This window comes from Phoca vitulina, unplaced genomic scaffold, assembly GCF_004348235.1.
Source record: "Phoca vitulina isolate PV1807 unplaced genomic scaffold, GSC_HSeal_1.0 scaffold8, whole genome shotgun sequence".
NCBI classification, from domain to species: Eukaryota; Metazoa; Chordata; class Mammalia; order Carnivora; family Phocidae; genus Phoca; species Phoca vitulina.
This window is the reverse complement of record NW_022589711.1, coordinates 59804144-59828017: the sequence shown is the minus strand read 5'-3', so window position 1 is coordinate 59828017 and position 23874 is coordinate 59804144. Positions and strand designations below refer to the sequence as shown.

General features: G+C 43.4%; 2 protein-coding genes across 8 annotated transcripts in view; one reads left to right on the top strand and one right to left on the bottom strand.

The window, feature by feature from the left end:
• MCF2L2 (MCF.2 cell line derived transforming sequence-like 2) overlaps nt 1-23874 on the bottom strand; it is a 233695-nt gene that overhangs the window by 74247 nt on the left and 135574 nt on the right. The window lies entirely within an intron of this gene.
• On the top strand, nt 922-23870 carry B3GNT5 (UDP-GlcNAc:betaGal beta-1,3-N-acetylglucosaminyltransferase 5). 4 transcript variants are annotated; one of them, XM_032407092.1, is made up of 3 exons: nt 922-2755; nt 6730-6920; nt 17911-23870. In XM_032407092.1, the coding sequence occupies exon 3, from the start codon at nt 18221-18223 to the stop codon at nt 19364-19366; it is 1146 nt and encodes a 381-aa protein (XP_032262983.1). In that variant the 5' UTR covers nt 922-2755; nt 6730-6920; nt 17911-18220; the 3' UTR covers nt 19367-23870. The 4 variants fall into 4 exon arrangements, with proteins under 4 accessions (XP_032262983.1, XP_032262984.1, XP_032262982.1 ...); XM_032407093.1 differs by lacking the exon at nt 6730-6920; XM_032407091.1 differs by lacking the exon at nt 922-2755 and having other exon boundaries at nt 3894-6835.

The window sequence follows — 23874 nt, the reverse complement described above, 5'->3', positions numbered from 1 at the left end:
GCAGTGAGGGAGAAAGAGGCAGCCAAGGAGTGCTGCATTATTTTAATGGGTGATGCTGTATGAACAGAAAATCCGTTCGAAGATGTGAAAAGAAACAAGCAAGTCCTTTTAGAGCGATGATGGATGCAGCATGAAGACCCCCTCTGCTGGCTCTTCATGTGAGAGGGGCTTTCTGCAGCCTGGGGTGGGCTCAAGGATGACGGCCGTCCACGCAGCCCGTGCAGCTGGCCCGACCCGTGTGTGCTTAGTACTCCACACACGTGATTGCTTTTATATTCAGTCCTCACCGGACCCATCCAGGCAGGGATTACTGCAAGGAGCGGAGAAGTCAGGTCACTTGCCCAGATCCCAGGGTGGGCAGGGAGCGAGGTCAGGATACCACCCCATCTCTCTAGCAGCCCAAGCCTTGCAGGAACCTGGCTGGTTTTGGAACCCGCGGCCTGGGGGCTGTCTGAATTCACAGAATAGTATCTGTATGAGGTCTGTGAGGAAATTTCTTATCTAACGGAGTCCAGAAGGTACAAAATTTAAGCTAAATGAGTCAAGCCTGGCACTATGTTCGCATGCTTCAGCTATGTTAGGCATTAAGCCAGTCAGTCATCAAATCCATTTCAGTCAACATTCATCTCTTCTTCAGGTCTCTTGCTTCTACCACCTTCCAGGTTCTCTTGAACGTAGGTGTCAGACTTCTCTGCCCATAACCCATGATAACACCCTGATGCCCTACCCTCTGGCCCTCTCTCCTCCATCTGCTTCCCCTCTGCTCTATCTCTTGCCCTACCTTGACCCTTCTCAATCTAACATGCAATTGCAATTCTTTCATTTTTCACGTTTACCGTTTTGATGGTACAGTACTTTTTCCAGTACTTTCCATAGTTGTCTCGTGTTCTGTGAAGCACATTTCTGAGAGAGAGATTTAAAGTCGGTTATAAATCTAATTGTAGTGGTCTTTGTTCACAAGCAGCTACTGTGGACACCGAGGACATGGCCGCGACACGGTCCTTCTCCGTGCTTTTGAAATCAGCATCGCCACTATCACCTGATTTTATTCCCAACTAGTTTCAGAATGTTCACACATACGCTCCCAATAAAAGAAACATGAGTACTTTGTTCTATACCATCAAGTCTATCATCCTCTTCCGCTCACTGTGGGGTGGGATAGGGAACCAGTCTGCTGCAGGAAATGCTCCCAGATGGGCAAAGGGCTTCCCAGGCTGCTGCCCCCTTCCCTGTGTGGTGTGTGTATGGGGGGGAGGGGTGGGGACCAGAGCAGGCATTCTGGTTCACTCTGCTGGGCCCCATCTCCCATCCACATCCTCTCCCCTCCCACGACCACAAGCCCTACAACCTCTTACCAACCTCCTGACTCACTTTCGAAATCGTTTATCTGTCTGCGGTGTCTATGTGTAAATTGAATGATGTTAATATGTGATTTTTATATGTGTTTTTCAATGTTTGGGTCAGTTTGTATTTCTTGCACGTACAGTCCTATGTGTTCATGCAGGTGGAACACAGGTGCTGACACCTGTGTATGTGGACCTGGTTCCAAATGACATGAAAGGAATATAATGGTAAATGAACATTTGCACATAAATAGAACATGATACATATGACAGCTGGGGGTGGGGATTGTAAGTGGAACCATGGTCAGGGTTTTATTTCTCATATATAAAGAAGGGAGGTGATCTGCACCATACAAACAGTGAATCAGCTTATGTATGGGTCACTGTCAGTGACTCCCTTACAAATCACATTATATTAATATTTCTGTATGTGGTCTGACATGCATATGGCACTATGATCTCTTGGCAATGTTGACCATGCTCTCTATAAGTAATATATGAAAAGAATTGCATGGTTGAAAACAGGGCGAAGGGCTTAAAAAAAGCATTTACAAAACTTCCTAAAAATCTAGTTTGAAATAACAAATACGTGTGTTTACAGTTTCAAACTCTGATTCAGTAATCTACTTTTAACCCATTACCTGTCTTATTGCCTTTACAATGAGAACCCCAAAGCTTTTATTTTACTGAAGTATTTGGGTTAATGTTTTGTTTTCTGTCATGTTCTGAAATATGCACAATTATAAAATCATTCAAAATATTACCTGTTAAACGATAATGTTTGTTCTATTAGGAGGCTAGAACATTTGGGGGACAAGAAACCAAACCCATAAAGGATTTATTTATAATCTCTTTCCTTATTAGAAATTTATATTCTCCTGATTTTGTCCAGTTACGTGCATGAAGTATTTTGAAAGAGGGGAAACAACTCAAAGGGGCCATTCCTGCGGATTCTGGCTTACAGTCGACCATCTGAGTAAATGATCTCAATTAACTGAAGAGGCGGTAGGGTGGGTACTTCCTGGAGTCCTCAAGCACCAACAAGAACTGACTGGGCGGGACCCATCACCTTCAGCAGCGTGCCGAGTTGGCGACGGAGGTGCGGGCCATGCTCGGCTTTGGCAGTGAACACCACAAGGTGCAGGAAACGTGCACTGGCCACGCCGCAGGGCAGACTCCCGGCTGCCGCACCCCCACCCTCCGCCGGGAGCCCCTGATTGGGTCCTCCCCAATCGTCAGGCTCCAGCCCGCCCCCGCCCGGGAAAGGTAGCCGAGTTCAGCACTGGCTGCCCAGTGCTGGCCCAATATTTAAAGCAGGCAAGTTTTGTTCTTGAGACCACCGACTTTCGCTCCGATGCCAAGAAGAAAGCAGACCTCCGACTTAGGAGTTTAAGGAGCTGGGCTTGGACTTGGTGAGTTTTGCTTTAAGCTCTCTGTGAATTTGAACTGGGCTTGAAGGTAAAATCATGGGGGGTGGGGGGCGGGTGATCCTTCCCCCATTGTATTTTTAAAAAGAACAGCTGTAGCAAGCTTAGTTTGATGTAAACTGGAGTTTTCTTCTGTTGTGACTTAGGCCCCAGAAGCTCAAGGCATTAAGTGGTGTGACAAGAGATCTTTTAAAAGGACTAGCCTGCCCTTAGAACTCTTGGCTCTAGAAAGGAAAATCAGATGATCAGAGAACTGCAACTCAGTCAAAACTTACCCACCGTATATGCATAACTGTTGCGTGTTCTGAACGAACGGATCATTAGTCTAATAAATTCTAACTCCTAATGAAAAGTGTATTGAGACCAGTTGTTTCATATGGAAATCATATGTGCGATCAATCAATCGTACGATTTAAAAAAATGGTCTGCAGCCCACTGCACCCTAACTAGGGCCGAGGGCCCTCGTGGGTGGAAATGTTGCCTTCCCTCCCGGATCACTAAATGGGGGACGTTCTGGCACGCTTGGAGGGGATAAATCTCAGCTCCGTGGATGGTTGGTTCTTTGTGCCAGGGACGGGAGACGGGCTCCCGCGGTCCGCAGAGAGGGTTCCGGGCCGCCCAGCCTCTGCCCCGCCCCTGCCCGGCACGGCGGCCCCACTGCGCAGCGCCTCCTCACCGGAGCAGCTCTCGGGCTACGGGAAAGAAGACTCGGACTCTCTTTGCTTTCTTTGGACCAGGAGAGGTCTCTGAAAGGCCGAGAGGGGAAGAAAGGGGGAAAAGCCGCGAGGAGGTGAAGGCACGCCCGTTCGCTTGGGTGGCTCCAGGACTTAAGGTTGGAATGCGCGCCGGGGCCAGGGCGCACGGCTGGAGCAGACAACCCGGGCCTCGGCCCTCTGCTCTGGCCCCGACCGCGAGCGGCCCATCCTCGGGAGGCCCTAACCGCCACGGGGCAGGGTTGCCCGCCGCCCGCCGCCCCCCGCCCGCCAGCGCGGCGGGGAAGGGGAGGGCGCGTTCCCTCTCCGGAGCGTCTTTGTTCGCTCTGGCTGGCGGGCGCGGGCGCCCGGCAGCCGACACCCCGGGCCGAGAGCCGCCCGGGTGCGGCAGGTAGGTTGGGGGCCCCGGAGCTCCAGTTGGGGTTAAGTTTCCTGGGGCCCAGAGGGTTCCTCCTCCTCCGGGGAGCTCCGGCGAGCCGGTCGCCGCGCGGGGATACCGAGGCGGGCCGGAGCGCGGGAGCCCGCGGGCGAACGCCGCGCCCTGCGGTCCCCGGATTTCAGATGGGGTTCCCCAACCGTGCTACCATCCCTGGGCTGCAGGGGGGAATTCGGGTAGAAAGCCTGCATCGGGCTGGAAATTCGGAAGCCGCCAGACTGGGGAAACTTTCGGCGAGTTACTAACTAGGGAAATGGAGACAAGGAAGTGGGCAGGCAGGGGAAACTGGGAAAGGAGACCTCTTGTTACCGGTAGGTCTTGGCCACTCTTTTTTGACTGCCGAATTTTATTTTGTAACCTGAAGTGACAGCCGGTTGCTTACTCAGATACAATATAGGTCAAAGTAGTAACTTTTCATCCGATTCTGACTACACAGCCTATATTTTTTCTTACCCAGTGTTGGTTTTCATAGGTTATGGGTCATGTTAAAGGGACACCGATGTTGTAACAGCACAGTGGCTGCTGGTGGCTTGTAGCTCATATTTAGGGTAATTCTCTGATGAAAGTACATCCGTTAGAATTGGATTTGTTCCTCTGTGCCTTTATTTTGGGAACTTTGCCTGGTCCCTATGGGGGAAGGGAGAGGGATGTGAGAAACTGAAATTGACCCAGAAAAGGATGCTCAAAGGTAGTTGTGTTCAGGGGTAGCACTGAAAAGATCCCCTCTTGAACTTTCTGAAAGGAGATAGGTGATGAGCAGCCGAGGTTTCAACTTTCTCAAAAGAAACTTAATGGTAGATTTTACATCTTGTCACGGGGGAGGGGGGACTGCTTTGTTTGGTCAACTCTTTTTTAATTATTAGTTTAAAGCAAGATAAATTCGATACCTGAAATGTTTACATTATATACTTCATACGACCCTTCTCTCTCCTGCTCCTTCTCTCCCTCCCTCCTCCTGCTCCTACAGGCACCCTCCATTTATTGAGCGCTGGGAGGCTAAAGCTGAGGCTGACTCCCTCTAACTCACCTCAGTTCCCCTGGGGCTCACCCTGACACCCTCTGATGGGGATGAGCGTTATGACAGGGAAAGTTCAAGCTAAAGCTCAGAGAAGCTGTTTCTGAGGAAGTGAGAAATGAGGGGTGATTAGGAGGCATAAATGATATTACACATAAATGCCCCGCCCAAACAAAAAAAGACCCCAAAACCTCAGAAGGTAGAAAATAATTTTCAAAATAAACTGCAGGCTCTAGCAAGTAAAAACGTCACATTATATTTCATTAAAATGGAGATCAAATTCCCCTTTTATAAAAGATTGATTCAAATAAGGAGATTGTAGGAAAGTGAAATAACTTTCTAATTCTTAAATATAGAACAGCTTGAGTAATAACTCTTGGGTTTTGAAATGGGTCATCTTTTAAAATGGGTCACTTTGGCTGGAATCACTGCACTTGGTGACTTTCAAATGGTAGGAGGAGTTCTTTCTGAGGACCAACTGCTCCATAATCTACATAACAGAACTTTAGGGTGTTGTAGAAAGAAACTGGGAGAAATTCAGAAGAAGTGGTCTCTTCTCAAAGTAACTATGTAGCCTATCTTTTTGGAATTTTGTACATGCTCAGTTGAATTGCTCTAAGCTTTGCATTTTATAGCACATTATACCTTTTTTGGAATATTTCCATAGCCATTATTTTATGCCATTGTTAGGAAAATCTTGTTAGGAGCTGCATATATTGTGTCTATGTTCCAGAAATTAAGTAACAGCAAATTATTATAAGAGCTCTTCCATTTGCCAGCAAAGATTTAGCCAGAACAATGCAAATCCAGGATATTTTTCTTATAGTATGTGTATATATAGGAGATATAAGAATCTTCATACTGAAAGGTAAGAAACTTAACTTGATCGGGTGAGATATAAACTTAGAATAAACAAAAGTGGGTTTTTTTACATTTCAGTGCTGGAAATTCTGAGACTGGCTTTCATCTGTAATTTATTTTTTAAGATTTATTTATATTCTATAGTGAAGGCTTTGATCCTAGAAGCCAGTTTTCTACAGAAAGGAATGTTCTACCATGTCTGCAGGCAATAAGCCCCTAAAAGTCCCAAGTTCAAAATACTATTACACAGCTTAAGATCCACCTAAGATTTCGTGTTTTATCTCTTTATTCCTTTTCCTACAATTTTTTTCTGCAACTTTTTGATAGTGCTCTAGGCAGAGCAAGTTAAAAAGCTGACTCAGCTCAGGTTTCCTTCTCCATAATTTACAGGGCCTTAAAATTTTTTGGTTGTGTCATCTTTGTAGAAATGTTGTTTTTTTTTTTTTAAGTGCTTGTGGGAACCATATTGTTCTTTCCTGTCAAAGATAATAGAAAGGCATGTTCAGCCAATTAGTAATGATACTTCCGTTCTCAGTCTCACCAGTATTTGGGATGTGTTAAGTGCCCCTTAGCAGTCAGATCAGTATTTTTAAAAACTTTTATCTAATGAATATTTTTTGAGAAGAATATTAATGTATAGCTTATCATTTTGAAAGGTAATTAACCCCTAAAGAATATCAGCTACTAACTAAACCATCATGGTACAGATACATGAACAATTTCTAGAGAAAGGAAATTAGCATAGATTGAACACCTGATATGGACCACACTTTGTCAAATAAATGGTCTCAAATGATCCTCAGAAAAGACTGTGGCACATGGTTTAGAGAGGAGTCAAGCTCATGTGACCAGTAAATGGAAGCAACAGAATATAAGTGTATTTTTGTTCATGTTCTAAAACTCTTTGGTTTTTCTACCCATGTGCCTCGATCAGGTCCAGATTCCAATTGCACCAGAACACTTGCTTACTCCATTAGGGGGTTCTACACTGGAAACATCTCTGACGCCTTTCCTGCATCCTGCCCGTGGCCTACTACACAGTATGTGGTAAATTCATATTTGTTGAATTAATTAAATGTAGGCATTACCTACTTTCAGGGCTGCTCAACATAATGCCTGGAACAGGTAGGTGTTTAATAAATGCTAGTTAACTTATTATAATAAATGTTGATTGAGACAGAAATGTTATATATACCTCTAACATTTTACACCATTATTTTTTGTACTCTGTAAACCCTCAATCAAATGTTATTTCCAAATACAATATTTAGAATGGGACATATGAACTGCCATTGGACAAGAAGCTTATATGTCTAGCTCACATGATAGGTATATACCAGGTTATAGTGTCACCCTATTTTTATTTTTTTTAAGATTTTATTTATTTTTATTTAGAGAGAGAGAGAGCACGTGTGTGGCAAGTGTGGCAAAAGGGGATCGGGGAGGAGCAGAGGGAGAGGGAGAATCTCAAGCAGACTCCGCGCTGAGCGTGGAGCCCACTGCAGGGCTCGATCTCATGACCCTGAGATCATGACCTCAGCGGAAATCAAGAGTCAGACGCTTAACTGACAGAGCGACCCAGGTGCCCCTGTCACCCTATTTTTAAATCACTATTTTCATATCATAATTTTACCTCAGCTGTACCTTTCATTTCATCCAAAACTTATTCATCAAATAGTTGCTTGAAACATCCTCTCTGAGTCCTATACTTTTTACTCTCCTCTCCTTCCCTCCTTCTCACCTCTTTTTGACCCCCTTCTGCCCTTAAATCCCCCAGTCTTCTTTGTGGGGGAAAGACTTTCTGTACCCAAAGGACACAAACTCACGAGGTCACTTTTGCCTATTCTCTTATGCTATTGGGACCAGGAAAAGGAAGGAGGGAAAATTGAGACGGAAGGTTAAAGAAAGGGTGGGTTACAAAGAGAGTGAGAACAAGCTCTGACAAAATGCAGGTGATAATAAAATGTAAATGACTCCAGACTTCAGGGAAGCAGATTCTTTGCCTTCCTGGGTGCTTCTCTTGGCCCTGCCCTACTCACTTCCCTGCCCTCCCATCCTGATGGGAGCTCCAAGAAAAGCGGCTGGCCAGCGCCAGGGAGGAAGGCAGGTGCAGAGCTAAGAGACAGGACCTGGAACCCATCAGCGGCTCCTGAGCTTCCACGGGTTCTGGAATTTTGGAGGTTACATGGTCAGCCCCATGTCAGGGTGCCTCAGTTTCTCCTACAGCACAGGGAGAGCTTTCTCCCTCATAGGTTGCTGTGAGGCTTAAAGAGTTTCTATAGACCTAAAGCAGTCAGAACAAAGCCCAGAGCACTGTAAACACTCCCATGTTAGCAACTGTTGCTAGAGTGGGCAAAAGGAGAAGCTTGTTTCTTAACTCGGCAAGAATAAAACTGACAAGAATTGCATTTAAAGGAGCAAGACTCCCTGTCAACACAAACAACTATGCCTCAGGAATGAATACAGAAGGCCAAGTTGAGAAAAGCAAATGTTTGACAGCTCTGAGACCTACTTTGTATTTCTGCTTTTTGGTTTGTTTCAAATTCTGTTACCGGGAATTTTCAGTGACTTTTAAAATATAACTCCTCTGAAATATAATAATACTCTATAGTGCCTCACCACCAGTTTCCTTAGTGCTTGTCTTTACTTAGGGCCTGTCTTTACTTGTTTGTTCATTTGGTATTTCCTTGTCTTTTTTTTTTTTTTTTCCTATAACCGGCAAACAGAAATCTACACCCATGTTTAACTTATAAAGAAACATGCAATTTAGTTTATATAGGTGGGGAACTTGTTACTAGATTCACACTATAGGTTTTATAACTAATTTTTCCCTCTGGCCCACATCCATGCTTGCTAAAAGTTGGAATTTAAAGTCTTTGGCTAACACTGAATTAAGAACTAACTCTATAAATGTATTGTTTGTGGATGTATAACAACTCTAAATGGCTTCTAATCTCTGCCAATGGCTTAAGCTAAATTTTCATAGCTAGAGTCACAACCACAAAAACACCTAAAGACAGCTAACGGGTAGAATTTTTCCTTTTTTACAGGCCTTGTATTGGAAATACTCAAATATGAATTAAAGAATAAAATACCAATTGAGGGAATATTTAATTTTTCACACTTAAAATGTGAGTTGTAAATTCAGATTTTGGGTTGTTTCCTTCCTTTTTGAGCAAACAGAATATGCAGTTCCTACTAAACAGTACCCAGTTGTGTTACTCATCACCAATGACTGTAACGAATTTAACTAAGAAAAATGTAGGAGATCAAATTATAGCCTTTCCTGTAAATTTAGGGCTAAACCTGATTTCCTTTAACATGGCAACTTGGCTCTTGAGGAATGGTCCTAGCTCTCTTTAAGGGGAATAGATGATTAGAACAAGCCAGGAAAACAATACTTGAAATGTAGAACAAAATGCCACCTAAAGATGGACAGAAAATGTCATATTTCTTTCCTTTGAGTTATACCTGGACAGGAACCCAAAGCTCTCATATGGGACTATAAGTAATACAACTTTAAATATAAAAGGTTGAAGTACTCGGGCTTTTTTTTTTTTTAACTGACTTACTGAAGGAGCATCCTTAGTTTATAGTTATACTTTTATGACTTTTAATTTTGTGCCCTAAATGAGTGCCCCCCCCCTTGCCTCTCCTGACAGTAGTCAGTGTGCTTTACTGAGGGGATGGAGAGGGTTGGCCAGCCTGGGGATCTGGGAAGAGGAGGCCCATGTGGGGATGAGAAGGGACAATGCGTGTGATGTCTTCTCCTTTTTCTGTGAGGCAGGAGGTGAGGCCATCAGCTAAGAGTGAGAGGCACAGGCCTTGGAAGAGGGGGAAGATGGAGCATGGCTGATGAGGGGACAGGAGAGAGAGAAGGTCCAGGACAAGTGAAGGATGCTCACACAGCATCGAGCCCTCTGCCCACAGCTAGATAGTGCCATTTGTAGTGATGCCGTCTGCCCGGCAGGTGTTGTAGAAGTAGAGAAGGCAGGAGGGACCCAAGGTCTGGGGTTGTTGGGGTAGAAGAGCAGGAACCAAGGAAAGGAGGGCAAAGGTGCCAGATGATTCTGCATCTGAGACAGGGAGGTGGGGAAGAAGGAAGGTCAGGAGACTGCTGGGTGGGGTGGGAGTGTTAGGGAGCAGGTAACAGTGGGCAGAGGATTCCGGGTGAATATTTAGAGGCTGTGGTTGAAGAGCCAACCGCCTGGAGAGTGAGCGGACTGGAATTTGACATTTCAGAGGAAATGCAGTTGTAGATGAAGCCACTTAAATGACTTTCTTGCTGATAAGTTGTCTTGAGTGTGTGGGAGGTTATGGGAACAAAATGGCATACAGGTCATAACATAAGGGCCCCTTAGACTTCTGAGTGTTGCAGATCCGCTAAGTAAGATTTGGAAATATAGTTTCTCTAAGATTAGATGTTGGTGATATATTACAACAATGGCCAGAAACAGTGGTCAAGAAACATACAGTTGGAAACAAAAACAGATACATTTTGAATTCAAACCCAAGGGCTTTCTCTAGTTCACCTTGCTCCTCCTGGAAGAGGCCTCCCCTGCTCCACCCACCCCCATGTCTCCCCTCCTGGCTTCCAGCACAGGGCCCACTGTTTGCCCCACGGCTCTCCTCCCGCTCAGAGCGCCACCACAGGCCTCGTCTGTCCTGCCCTCTATCACCCTCTACCCATTCCTTACCCCATCTCAACTTTCTATGAACTAGCCCTTTATTTTTTTTTTTTTTTAAGATTTTATTCATTTATTGGACAGAGAGAGAGAGAGCACAAGCAGGGGGAGCAGCAGAGGTAGAGGGAGAAGCAGGCTTCCCGCTGAGCAGGGAGCCCGATGCGGGGCTCGATTCCAGGACCCTGGGATCATGACCTGAGCCAAAGGCAGAGGCTTAAGGACTGAGCCACCCAAGAGCCCCTGAACTAGCCCTTTGAAATAGTTCCTTTTTAGAAGAAATAACCATCTGAAGTTTTAGGGAATTTGTACAATATTCTCTTTCATTTGTCAAAAGATATTACTTAGTCCTTGAATTCAAACCTGTGCAAATAAATTGAGATGCCACGTAAATATATGCATGCATGCACACACGCGCATAAGTAAAATACACGCACATGCGCATAAAACACATGCACGCATGCACGCATAAAGTAATGCATGCATACATACATGCATAATGTAAAATACACATGCACACGCGCATAAAGTAAAACAATGCACGCACACACACACGTGTAAAGTAAAACGCACACATACATGCGCGCATAAAGTAAAATAAGATGGCTTCCTTTGCCTTTGCCTCCTCCCGCTCCTCCTTCCCCGCGTTTACTGCCTCGGGGCCCCTCTGCTCCTCTCTGGTACTGGAGGCTCACTGTCCCCACAGCGGCCACCTTCCTTAGGCTCAGAGCGCTCCTGCCTCTGCAGTCCCGCCGCTTCCTCCAGCCTCACCTGCCCCCCTGGACTGCTCCACCTGCTGTCTCTCCCGCACCTCCCTCCCGCCCCACACCAGCCCAAACCCAGACACGCTCCCTCCTCACTCTGAACTCAGGAAACCAGTTTCCCCTCCGCTGTGTCGCTAATGCTGGAGACTAGATTTCCCTCTCCTCCTTTCCTCCCATCCCAGGCCACTCAGCAGGTAGCGCTGGGTTTGTTTTTCTCGAAAGGGTCTTCCTTACCCCTGACCTCCCTCCTCACTTCCACCACCCTAGACTAGGCCCTCCTCACCTCATTCTGCTTCAGCGTGAGGCCCCGAGGGAGCCGGGGGGCCCTATCTCCAGGCTTCCCGCATCCATCCTGCGTGCCACCACCAGATTAGTCCCTTTCCCGCAACGCTTAGTCCATATTGACAAGGCAGTTATCATTAAAAACAAACACCAAAATTTGGGTGACCTCTTGCTGCCCTCGGCACCACTGACTCCTCTGCCCCATTTTCAAGGTTCCCCATAAGCAGGCCCCATCTCCCTGCTTTCAAATACATGCGTGTATCTCAAGTATTTGCCGTTGTTATTTTTTTCCTTTCTTGCCTGAAACAGATTGCTTCTTTTCCTGTAACCACCTAAATCCTGTTTTCCTCAGGCCCTGCTATCCTGCTGTCACTGATCTCTATTACCAGGGACTTGCCTTTTTTGCCTGGAGTTGGTATTGTCTAAATTAGTTCTGTGATACTGTCTGCACTTGGCTGTGATCTGCTGATTGTTGTCCATGGGAACTGAGTTTTCAAGTGGGCATCATGAGTCTGTCTCAGCTAGACTGCAGATGCTTTCAGAGAGGGGACTATAAAATACTACTACATGACTTTCACTACACCCAACTGGCATAACGATTCCATAGCAGATCTTCACATACTTGTAGCATTTGTTGAAACGTTGAACACTGAGGCTGTTTGACTTGAACTTGAAGTGCAGGCCTCAGTCTCTTGATTAAAACGTCAACATTTTTATCAGGTTTTGTATAATATTTTAAGATCACTAAAGTAGACCCAACAAAGAAATGGGTTACCAGCGAGAGCAAAGTAGAAAAAAAATCAGGGGTCATGTAGGGTAACTTGTAATCCCTAGTTTTTTCAGGAAGAGTTTAAAGAGTTCTCTTGTGAAATATTCTTGAGTAACTGTGGGGCACAGCTCCTAGACTGAAAAGCATTTGAGGTAGGGTCAGCCACCTTCTTTTCTGATGTTCCTGTTCTACTTCTATTCTTTATTCTTCTGGCTACTTCTCTCTATTAGGAAAGAGAATACTAAGAGTATCTGCTCCTTCTTTTCAATCCAAATAGAAGCAAACCCAAGTTATATTCCAAATATTTGCATACAGGTCTTGCTCAACGGAGGATGGGGTGACATCCCAATAAACTCACTGTAAATTGAAAATATTGGAGGTCAAAAAAGCATTTATATACCTAACCTACCAAACATCATAGCTTAGGCTATCCTACCTTGAACGTGCTCAGAACATTTATATTAGCCTACAGTGGGGCAAAAGCATCTAACACCAAGTATATTAGATACTAAACTGGGGAATAGCTCATGTAGTTGAATACTGTACTGAAAGCAAGAAAGAGAATGGTTGTTAAGTGTAGCGGCTGCTTACCCTCATGATTGCCCAGCTGACTGGGGACTGCAGCTCACCACCACTGCCCAGCATCACCAGAGAGTATCGTATGGCTTATCACTGGCCTGGGAAAGGATCCAAATTCCAAATCTGAAGTATGGTTTCTACTGAGGGCATATTGCTTTCACACCATCATAAAATAAAAAAATCGTAAGTCAGGGACTGTCTGCATTTGTCTCTGAGCAGTTCGTTGTCCTGTTCTCGCCTATGGTCTTTCCTGTTTCCTATTTCCAGCAGACTCTGAAGTCATCTGTGATTTTTACATCCCCTCAGTAACAATACATGGACATTCACCCCCGATCTGCAGATGAAGTCACCGAATCAGAGTGCAGGGAGGGTGGCCCAAGGTTACACAACAACCGTGGCCCCAAGCGGGGGCAGCCCTGGGGCTTGCAGCCTGTGGCCTGGTCCCTGAGCCGCGCAGTGTGCACATAAAGGAAGCTGCAAGCACAGCGTTCTGGTGGGGATGGTTCCTGAGCTCACGGGCATTATCTGGCTCCTCTGTTTCCTGCCAGGCCCAGCATTTTCTTTCTCCAGGTCGGGCAGGCCTGTGGCTTTCTCTGCAGTCAGTCCCCTCCCCTGCCCTTTGAAGGCGGAAGATGGAAGATGTGCTTTAGATGAGCTTCAAGGCTCTGTGTGAACCAGAAGAGTGGGTGTCGATGGCAGGTGCGTGGTACCCATCAGCAAAGCCAGGGCTGGTGGGCAACACTGTTTGGTTGTAATTCATGAATTCAGACCATGGAGGTGCATTTTGCTTTTGGTTGGCCAATGCCGCCTAGTGACTATGTTCAATTTGGAGGAGTTGGGGTGTTCTTTTTTTATAAAAGAGAAAGTAGGTACTGCGGAAGAGTAGTTCAACTTTCCCAATCTTCCCCTCATCAGATCAGTCCTATCAGTGGGCTTTGGTTATGATTGGTATAAATGATAGCTAAACAATTCAAGCTGCTGAGGTTGGAGAAATCTTGTTTTAGATTTTCACATGCTGTTATGAACCTAAATAAGTAGTGTGGGTTGTTGGCTTTGCAACAGGTTCTTTGTCATTTTTCAGGAACTGTTTTGACTCTTGGAGGTCAATGGGGAACAGGTGAAGAAATATAGGGAAATAAGGTAAATCCATATGCATCAGGGGTGGGGAGCAGGGGGATAAATGCATGTTCTGGGGTGGCTGCTAAAATGCATGTGAGCAGCAGAACACACCAACCAGAGGAGTAATAGGCCCCATTCATTGGAGAGATACTAGGGCCTCTGTGAGTCAAGTGTTTATGTGGGTGTTGGAGGAGTCAGGCCTGTGGGCTGATTGTCTAGCAAGACACTCAGACTTGTAAACAACTGGGAATAGGTGCAAAGCAAGCTGACATAGCAACATTATGAGTGCAACTGCTCAGAAATGAGAAGCTAGCTTTGCCTGTGCTTCCAAAGGTTACTCTCCTCTTTGTCTCTTTGCCAGGGTCTGATGGAATAGAAAAACTGCAGATTAGTTTCAATTGATAATTTTCTTAGAATTCTTAAACAGTTATGGGATCGTAAAATCTGCCCTTAAGAATTCTCTGCTGCTAAACAATGAATCATGGAACACTACATCAAAAACTAGTGATGTAATGTATGGTGATTAACATAACATAATAAAATAAAAAAAAAAAGAATTCTCTGCTGCTTTGCATTAAGCCTCCGGTTGTAGAGGCAGAAGGGGATATCTGCCCTCACGGGGGACCCTTATCTAAGCGAGCACTGTTAAGACTGAGAGGAAGTGCCCCCCCCCCCCATGAAAGTGATTCTGCAAAGTTTAGGCAGATGTTACCATCAGAAACTGATGTTTTCCGCTGTCTTTTCCATTCTACTCTAGAGGATTCGGTCCACCATGACCAGCCAAACCAAGAGGGGAAATTACTGATACTGATCTATCCCTTAGAGTAGTATTTCTTGCTTTTTTGATGGTAAAGCCCACACACAAAAAATACATTTTACATTACAACCTGGAGGCACGTATACATAAAACTGAAAGTTTCACAGAAGGATACTTAAACTACTTTCAGTGCAGTATGCCATTCTCTATTTTGTTCTTTTTCTGTTTCTTTTTTAAATACTGGTTGTGACTTTCTGAGATGCACTAGCAAGTTTTAAAAATCTGTGCCCTAGGGAATGAGATAGATTATCTCTGGACAAACTCTCCATGAGGGTTGGCTCTGATCTCCCATACTCCTTGGACTTTTGCATGCCTGGTCTTTGCTGTTATCAGCCCAACATGGAGTAACTTTGGCAGATAGGTAATACAGCTGTATGTAAAGGGCCAGAAGTTGGGAAGGAAGTCCCACAGCCAAGGTTAGGCCCGTAGAGCAGGGTGCTCTCAGTGTATGCGGTTGGTTTCATAGCAGGGCTGAAGGGCGGGGGACTTGAGGTTGAGCTCTTTGGGCACAAAAGCAGGGCCTTTTCTCTGGGGCTTGTGATATGGGCCCAGCTACCCAGCGAGCCTGGATTGAGTGGAGCTTGCATGGTCTTTTCCCTGTCAATCTGTTGAAAGCTCAGGAGACTATGTTAACCCTGAGGGGAGAGACTACTTCCCCAGGCAAAAGGATGTATCTTACTTCCGATAAGCGCTGGGGTCAGAGTCCTTGAAGACGGGAAGTGCTGTCTCCTAGTCATGGAAGAAAGGGGAGGACATGTGACTGACTGGGCCTCCTGACCCCAGTTCTTCCCAAGTGACCAGCTGTTAGAGTGAAAGGGGCTCCACCCCCACCATGGTTCTTTGCACCAACATTCAGAGAACGCCTACCGGGTGTCAGGTCAGACACTGACCTGGATGCTGAGGGTAGCGTGTCTGCGACATCGGGCCTTACGTCACGGAGTTCACAGTGTAATTGGGGGAGGCAGATAAATTAAAAAGTCAGTCCAGGAGGATGAGTGCAAGAATGTGCTGTGGCAATGCGGATAAGAATAATCTTTGGTGGTAGTGCTGGAGGGTGGCCTCAATTCTGACTTCCCAGAAAAGGATGCCTGTAGAATTTAGTGAAGATTAGTATACTTCTTAATAGCAAGGGGAGCAGGGCTTGCCAGGCCACACATAAGATGGCCGCCGGTACACAGGCTGCCGTGTGTGAAATAGCTAGCATGGCCGAGCTTCCAGCCAATACTTTGGTGCCGACAGCTAGTAGAGAGCATCTGAAGGGGGTGAAGGAGCTCAGTCTGCCTCCCGGTTAGATCTGAGTTTTAGAAAGGTCACTCTATAGGGTAGAGGATGGGTTGGTCAGGGATCCTTTTGGCGGCTGCACTGGTCTGGGTGAGAAGTGATGATAACAGGAAGAGGTGAAGAGAGATTTAGAACAAGCAAGTCACAGGATTAAGTAACTGGATATGGAATGGAGGAAAAGGAGGACTTTCAGATTTCTGGCAGAGATGCATGAAGTGCAGTCAGACACAAAGAGAAAATGGCAACAGCAGGTTTTAGGGGAGAAGACAGTAGAAGGGGTTAGAAATGGCATTTGAGTGTCCCTGTGTGCCAGGTAATTATCTATCGACCTCGCTCTATCTATATATCTATGTATATTCCCATTTAACTTGCACAAAGACTTTGAGTTAATTGGGGTTATGCCAGCTTTTCCGATTTCTGGGTTAGATGCATGCCACAGAGCAGTGGAAGTTCACATTGCTGGACTACAAAGACAGTGCTTTTTGGCTATAACCCTGTGGCTTCCTGGCTTGAATGTGCTAAATTGGAGGTGCCTGTTGAGTTTCCAGATGAAAAAGAACAGGAAAAAGATGACTATATAGATGTGGATCTCACAAAGCCATTTTGGTTACAGAGAGTTTGGGCTATGCTTTTGAAAATGTATCTCAAGGGGCACCTGGGTGGCTCAGTCGTTAAGCATCTGCCTTCAGCTCGGGTCATGATCCCAGGGTCCTGCAATCGAGCCCCGCATCAGGCTCCCTGCTCAGCAGGAAGCCTGCTTCTCCCTCTCCCACTCCCCCCTGCTTGTGTTCCCTCTCTCGCTGTCTCTCTGTCAAATAAATAAATAAAATCTTTAAAAAAAAAAAGAAAGAAAAGAAAATGTATCTCAACTCCTTGATTTACAAACCTTGATTTTTTAAAACAAAATCTTACTCTTATTCCTGTCTTGTCTGGGGCAAGCTTTAATGAATTTTAACTGTTATGAACTTTCATCATTCATCTATTTTGCCTTGAACTATATACAGGCATAACCCTGGAGACACTGTAGGTTTGGTTCTAGACCCATCGCAATAAGGCAAATATCATGATAAAGCGAGTCAAATGAATTTTTTGATCTCCCGGTGCATATAAAAGTTATGTTCACACTATACTGTAATCTATGAAGTGTGCAATGGCATTATGTCTTAAAAAATGGCAATATGTCTTAATTAAAAAATACTTTATTGCTAAAAAATGCTAGCCATCATTCCAAGCTTTTACCGCCAAGTCACAATCACCCGATCACAGATCACCATTACAAATATAATAATGAAAACGTTTGAAATATTATGAGAATTACCAAAACAGGACACAGAGACATGAGGAGAGCAAATGCTATTGGAAAAATGGCAACCCCTTGCTTGGCGCAAACCTTCAACTTGTGAAAAAGGCAGTGTTTGCAAAGTGCCATAAAACAAGACGTCCCTGCGGCTACTTTCATCCTGGCTGCACCGTGGATCAATATATACCTGGACACACCCATGTGAGATTGTGAACTTAAAGTGTATAGGCTGATAGCCATTTGGGAGGCTTTTTATTTTTTAAGGTTGAGACGAGGAAAGGGCCCCGTATTCTGAAGGGGAGGACAGTGGAGGGTGAGTGGTTCTTTCCCTTTCCCTATCCTCCTCCCACCCCCACCAAAAAATAAATATCTGTATGCCTCTGCTAAACGCTAGCTGCCTTATCACCTTCTGTCCACATCGGGCAAGTTACATTCCATTTTTAGGGAATGAAAAGTAGTTTCTTTCTTTTTGGTCACTCTCACCCACTCACTTGTCATCTCTTTTCTTCCTGACTCTAACAGGTGGCACTTTACTCTCACAGAAGGAAGCACATGGAATAGCTACACGAGACCAGTCACCTAACGCAACGACGGGTGCCGGTGTGGAAACGCTCTGATGTGCCCGTGTCCTCCTCCTACTGTGCATTCCACTCTCCCGCAATCTCAGAAAAAATGGTACGAAAAGAAAGTATTTTGTGAAACAAGGAGCTCCTGCTTTTTTTAATGATGAACATGTATTAAGATGGACATCTGTTCTACACAATACCAAGTTCTACGGTCTCGAAGGGGCAAGCGCCCATTTAAAACCGACCTTAAGTAAAAACAGAGCTGCATGGATGTCAGAATGTTTGTGAGTGGCAGAAGAGTCAAAAAATGGCAGTTCATGCAGTTATTTGCCACTTGTTTTATACTAAGCCTCATGTTTTTTTGGGGACCCATCGATAATCACATTGTGAGCCATATGAAGTCCTACTCTTACAGATACCTCATAAATAGCTATGACTTTGTGAACGATAGCCTGTCTCTTAAGCATAGTGTGGATGGGGCTCCTCGCTACCAGTACTTGATTAACCATGAGGAGAAGTGTCAGGCCCAAGACATCCTCCTGTTACTGTTTGTAAAAACTGCTCCCGAAAACTACGATCGACGTTCCGCAATTAGAAAAACGTGGGGCAATGAGAAGTATGTTCAGTCTCAACTTAATGCCAACATCAGAACTCTGTTTGCTTTAGGAACACCTTCTAACCCACTGACGAGAGAAGAACTGCAAAGAAAACTGGTCTGGGAAGATCAAATGTACAGTGATCTAATCCAGCAAGACTTTGCTGATTCTTTCTATAATCTTACTCTCAAATTACTTCTGCAGTTCAGTTGGGCAAACAGCTTTTGTCCTCATGCCAAATTCCTTATGACTGCTGATGATGACATATTTATTCATATGCCAAATCTTATTGAGTACCTTCAAAGTTTAGAAAAAATGGGTGTTCAGGACTTCTGGATTGGTCGGGTTCATCGTGGTGCTCCTCCTGTGAGAGACAAACGCAGCAAATACTATGTCCCCTATGAAATGTACCAGTGGCCGGCTTACCCTGACTATACTGCTGGGGCTGCCTACGTGATCTCCAGCGACGTAGCCGCCAAAGTCCACGAGGCGTCACAGACACTTAACTCTAGTCTTTACATAGATGATGTGTTCATGGGCCTCTGTGCCAATAAAATGGGGATAGTGCCACAACACCATGTGTTTTTCTCCGGGGAAGGTAAAACTCCTTATCATCCCTGCATCTACGATAAAATGATGACGTCTCATGGACACGTACAAGACCTTCAGGACCTCTGGAGGGATGCCACAGACCCTAAAGTCAAAATGATTTCAAAAGGGTTTCTTGGTCAAATATACTGCAGGATAATTAAGATAGTTCTCCTTTGCAAACTGACCTATATTGACACGTACCCTTGTCGGGCTGCCTTTGTCTAATAGTACTTGAATGTTGTATGTTTTCACTGTCACTGAGCCAAACATGGATGGAGAAAACTCTAGATATTTGTCGATACCTGAAGTAAAATGAGTATGAAAAAACAAATATTTTGAAAACCCAGTCTATCAGAATGTTTCTTTGATTCTAGAAGCTATTCAGTGTAACTTATCTACTTCATCGCCTAAATTCATTTCAAGGAATTTATATTTAGAAAAGGTTTATGAAGACAAAACTAAAGGGAAATTCAAGTTCTCACTCGATGCCACGTGTATATTTGAGGCATAGAGAAGTTAATTAAGGTGCCTTGGTGTTAGAGTAACTGCCTTTGGAAAATACCAAGTGAATGTATAGTACAACATTTCAAAGAAATGAATATATTGTCGGACCAGGTTTACAAATTAGTTTTTATTAGAGAGCACTTGACTGGGGGAGGTGGGGGCAGGGGAGGATTGGCATAGGAGAAAGTACTTGAACCTGATAAAAGAAGGTTCCTGTTCTTCAGAGGAGACTTAGAAAAATGTAACATGATTTCTTTATAAAGAGCCAAATCACTTATTGTCACATCCATGTAGCTAATTTACCTAAATAGTGTTAGAGTCATTTAAAACATATTTATATCTTTTTTTCAAAGTGTAATGTGAAATTTGAGCTGTGATTCGCTCTGCCCTAACTGGTACTTCATGTGAATTTTTTGATTATTAGATATGACACAAATCATGGGCAGTGTGTTACTCACAGGGTCTTTCCCTAGGGAGAAATCATTGTTAGTTGAAATCAGCCAATTTTAATGAATTTTTCAGCTGATTTTTAAATATTCAATATTGGTCTGTTTTTAAGGTAGTTATTTGAATGTAGTTTGCACAGAGGAATAGAATAATGGAGAGGACTTCAAAAAGAAAGAAAGAACATTAAAAGCCTCTTTTCTCCTTTTCTGTAATTTATAAAATAAAATTCTTAGTGTGTAAATTATTGTAACAATGACTACAATTAGCCTACCCCTCCCCAACAAGGTCTCATAAACCATAGTACTTTGTCAGGTTTTAAAATTGAGAGCATTCGACATCAAATCAAAGCTATCTTATCTTTAAAAAAATCAGTTCTTTCATCAAAATGACTATCGGAGGTGTCATCAACTTTGAAATACTTCATATTTGAAAGCAGAATGAAGTGATAGAAATGTCACCAGAAGGAGGTTTAAAATATTTGTGAAGCTTCCTATTCAAAGAGATGTGGCTGAGCTCTAAAAGAGTAAGTTGCATTTATCTTACAGGGAAGGAGAGAAATGTGGTCATGATGCAACAACCTCCCCTCACTACAGAAAGAACTAGGTGATGTCTATTGTCGCAGGGATTATATGATGTCCAAAATGGTGACTTCAGCAAAAGCAGTTGAACTGATTATAAAACCTCTCTCTCTGCAGAGGTGCCTGTTAGGGAAAACTAAGATGTCTCATGTCATTAGATGAGGTCTGAAACATGCAGAAGGAAACAAAACTAAAAGAATTCTTGGTAAGCACAACTGGAGGATGGTATATTGTAATTTTTTGCAGATAGCTTTTTAATGTTTACAGAAATTTTTTGTTAATTTCTTTTCTATTTTGAAAATTGAGGCTTGTTTACATTGATTGCTCAGATAATTTAGAATTTTTAACTAATGTCAAAACTACAGTGTCAGCCATTCTGGGTTTGTAGTTACTTTCAGAGTAGGTGCAGCGTTTATAAGTCATGACAGTTTAAATTTTCTGACCAATTTGAAAACCTGTAGATAACAAAATCACATTTTGACAAAGCTGGTTTATAATTAATTTTTATTAGTTGATTCTTTAATAACCATTTGCCTTTTGGCCATACATACCCTGCCTATCTATACTTGTAACTGTTAAAATTTTCCATTGGTTGAAAACATAAGTGTCTCTCTGGCCATTGAAATGATCTTGTTTACAGCAATACTTTTGTGAAACAATTATTTATTTGCAAAAGAGCTCTCCTCAACTGTGTTCATCTTTTTATTTTTGCTTCGAATAGAATGGAACATATTTAAATTTAAAGGAAATATGAAGGCACTTCCTTTTTTAATAAGGAAATTGCTAGATGCTTCCTTCATTGGATTTAAAGTACTGAGAAGAATATTTGTAAATAAAAGGATTCCAGCCTTTTAAAAAAAGAAGGAAAAAACTTTTTGGTGCTCTAATGCAGGGCTGTCTCAAAAATCGTCAACAAAGGGAAAATAAACTATCAGCCTGGATGGTCACTTGAGTAGACGATTGTTGTACACAGTGTTATTGCTAAAAACTTTTTACCTCTTGGTTGGTTTGCATCTTTTTTTCCATATTATTAATTTTATACCAGTATGTTAAATATTTATATTATTTGAATTTTGCTCTTGTATGGCAAAATAATTAGTGAGTTTTTAAAAATAAATCTGTGATTTCCAATAAACAACTTGAAAATTGTCAGCAGATGTGTATTTTCACAAGCTTTTTAAACTCCTGTGTATGAACACCATTTGTTTATATAATCAACTTCTTCTGTTTAATGTCAGGGAGGTCTGAAGTACACAATCTTAATCCTTAATGAGACTTGTTGCGGTACCCAGGAGAGAGGATTATTGTGTCCTCTGCCCTGGAGCCACCTAAAATGCTTCTTTTGGTTGTTAAAGGACATATGCTGGAATGTCTAAGTTGGGGAAATTCTCTTTTCTAATCGATTGTTCAGGAAAGAGATGAACACCTGTAGCCATGGGGCCACCAGACACCATTGGAAAGGGTCATATTTTCCTTTTACTTGATATCATTAGGTGTCGGAAAGTAGATTCACATTTAGCTCTAGTCTTGGAAAGTCAGGAATGTTCTTAGGACTGGTTCTGCCTGAGTGCTGCTTCAGTATATTTGTACATAGTATGTTCTCTGTTTTTCACCCAATTCCTGCTCAGTTCTTAGCCCAAGATATGGTGTGATTCGATCTATTTATGTTTTTAAAACTTGGAAGCATGTGATTTTTTTGGTTGTAGATATTCTTTTGCTCCAGACCTCAAAGGCTCCTTACTGTCTTGAGCATCGAATCATCTCTTTGACCTGGTTCCCAAGGCCTTATGGAATCTTCCTTTCCTTCTTGAGTCCCCATAGCGTTATTTTTCCCACCACCACTATCATCAGTCACACATCTCATTCATGACCACACCTTGTGTAAGTTAACCAATGGAACGTCATTTCTCCTGGACCTATTGAAGCCTTGAAAATCCAACCCTAACTGTGCTCTTTCATTAAGCATCTCTTTCCTGCCCTCCTCCCAAAATATACATACTTAATCACATATATTATTGTGCTACCAACTAATTGTTTCATGAGTTTTTTCCTAGCTAAAATAGAAGTTCTAAAGGTAGGGGCTGTGCACAATGCTATCACATAGTGCTTAAAATCATTTTCCCCCCTCTGGGGCGCCTGGATGGCTCAGTTGGTTAAGCATCTGACTCTTGATTTCGGCTCAGGTCATGATCTCCTCAGGGTCATGAGTTCCGAGCCCCAAGTCCGACTCTGTGCTGCACGTGGAGCCTGCTTAGGATTCTCCCTCTCCCACTGTCCTTCTCCCCCTTCCCTGCTCACACTCTCTCTCTTAAAAAAAAAAAAGATACACTGTCACTTAAGGACAACAACAGAACACATTGCCAAGTGGTGCTTTTCTGAGACAACCCAACTAAAGACACTTTCAGATATGCTGACATGGGCCATTTGCTCTAACTGAGAGATAATATTTCAGTCAGTAAGAGCCCACATGTTTCTTTGAGTACACCTTAGAGTGAAAGAGTATAAAGTAGTCTAGTAAACTAATATGGGCTTTAATCAAGCGGCAAGTTCCTCAAGACATTGGTTCATTTATTCTACAGGCATATTTTGGAGGCCTGCTAAGAGCTAAGTATTATCATAGTCCCTGGGCACAAGAGTGGCTCCTAAGTCAGTATGTTAAATGGTGTGGATACAAGTAATGTGATGATTGCTGGAATAGAGCTAATGATGGAGATTCTGAGTATAAAGAAGTTGGTGTTTTTTTTAATGAATTTCCCCTCTGCTCTTAGTGTTTACCTCCCTAATTTAGGCTTTCTGAACGGCAGAGTAGTCACATGCATGCAAATACCTTCCTGTGGTCTGAAAATAGCGTTAAATTTGTATAAATTGTGTCTTTGGGGAACCTCTTCCCTTTAAATGCTTTCAAACCAATAATTCAATCTATCAACATTAGTTTACATTTACTATTTTGTTTTTTCTTGATAATTCATTTTTTAAAATACTGAGTATCCTTGGAACTTGGTTTATAAGTCATGTGCAGTTCTTGCTTTTTGCTTTTATGAGATCTGTGAGTTTGTTCTCAGGTACATAAATGAAGGTTAGTATACAGAGTAAATATGTGATTTTATCTGGGAAAAATGAGTGATGAGGTTTAAAACAGAGGATACCCTCCCCTCTCCCCACCACCCCAAGGGGTTAAAATGACTCCGGCCAGGGATCTGCAAT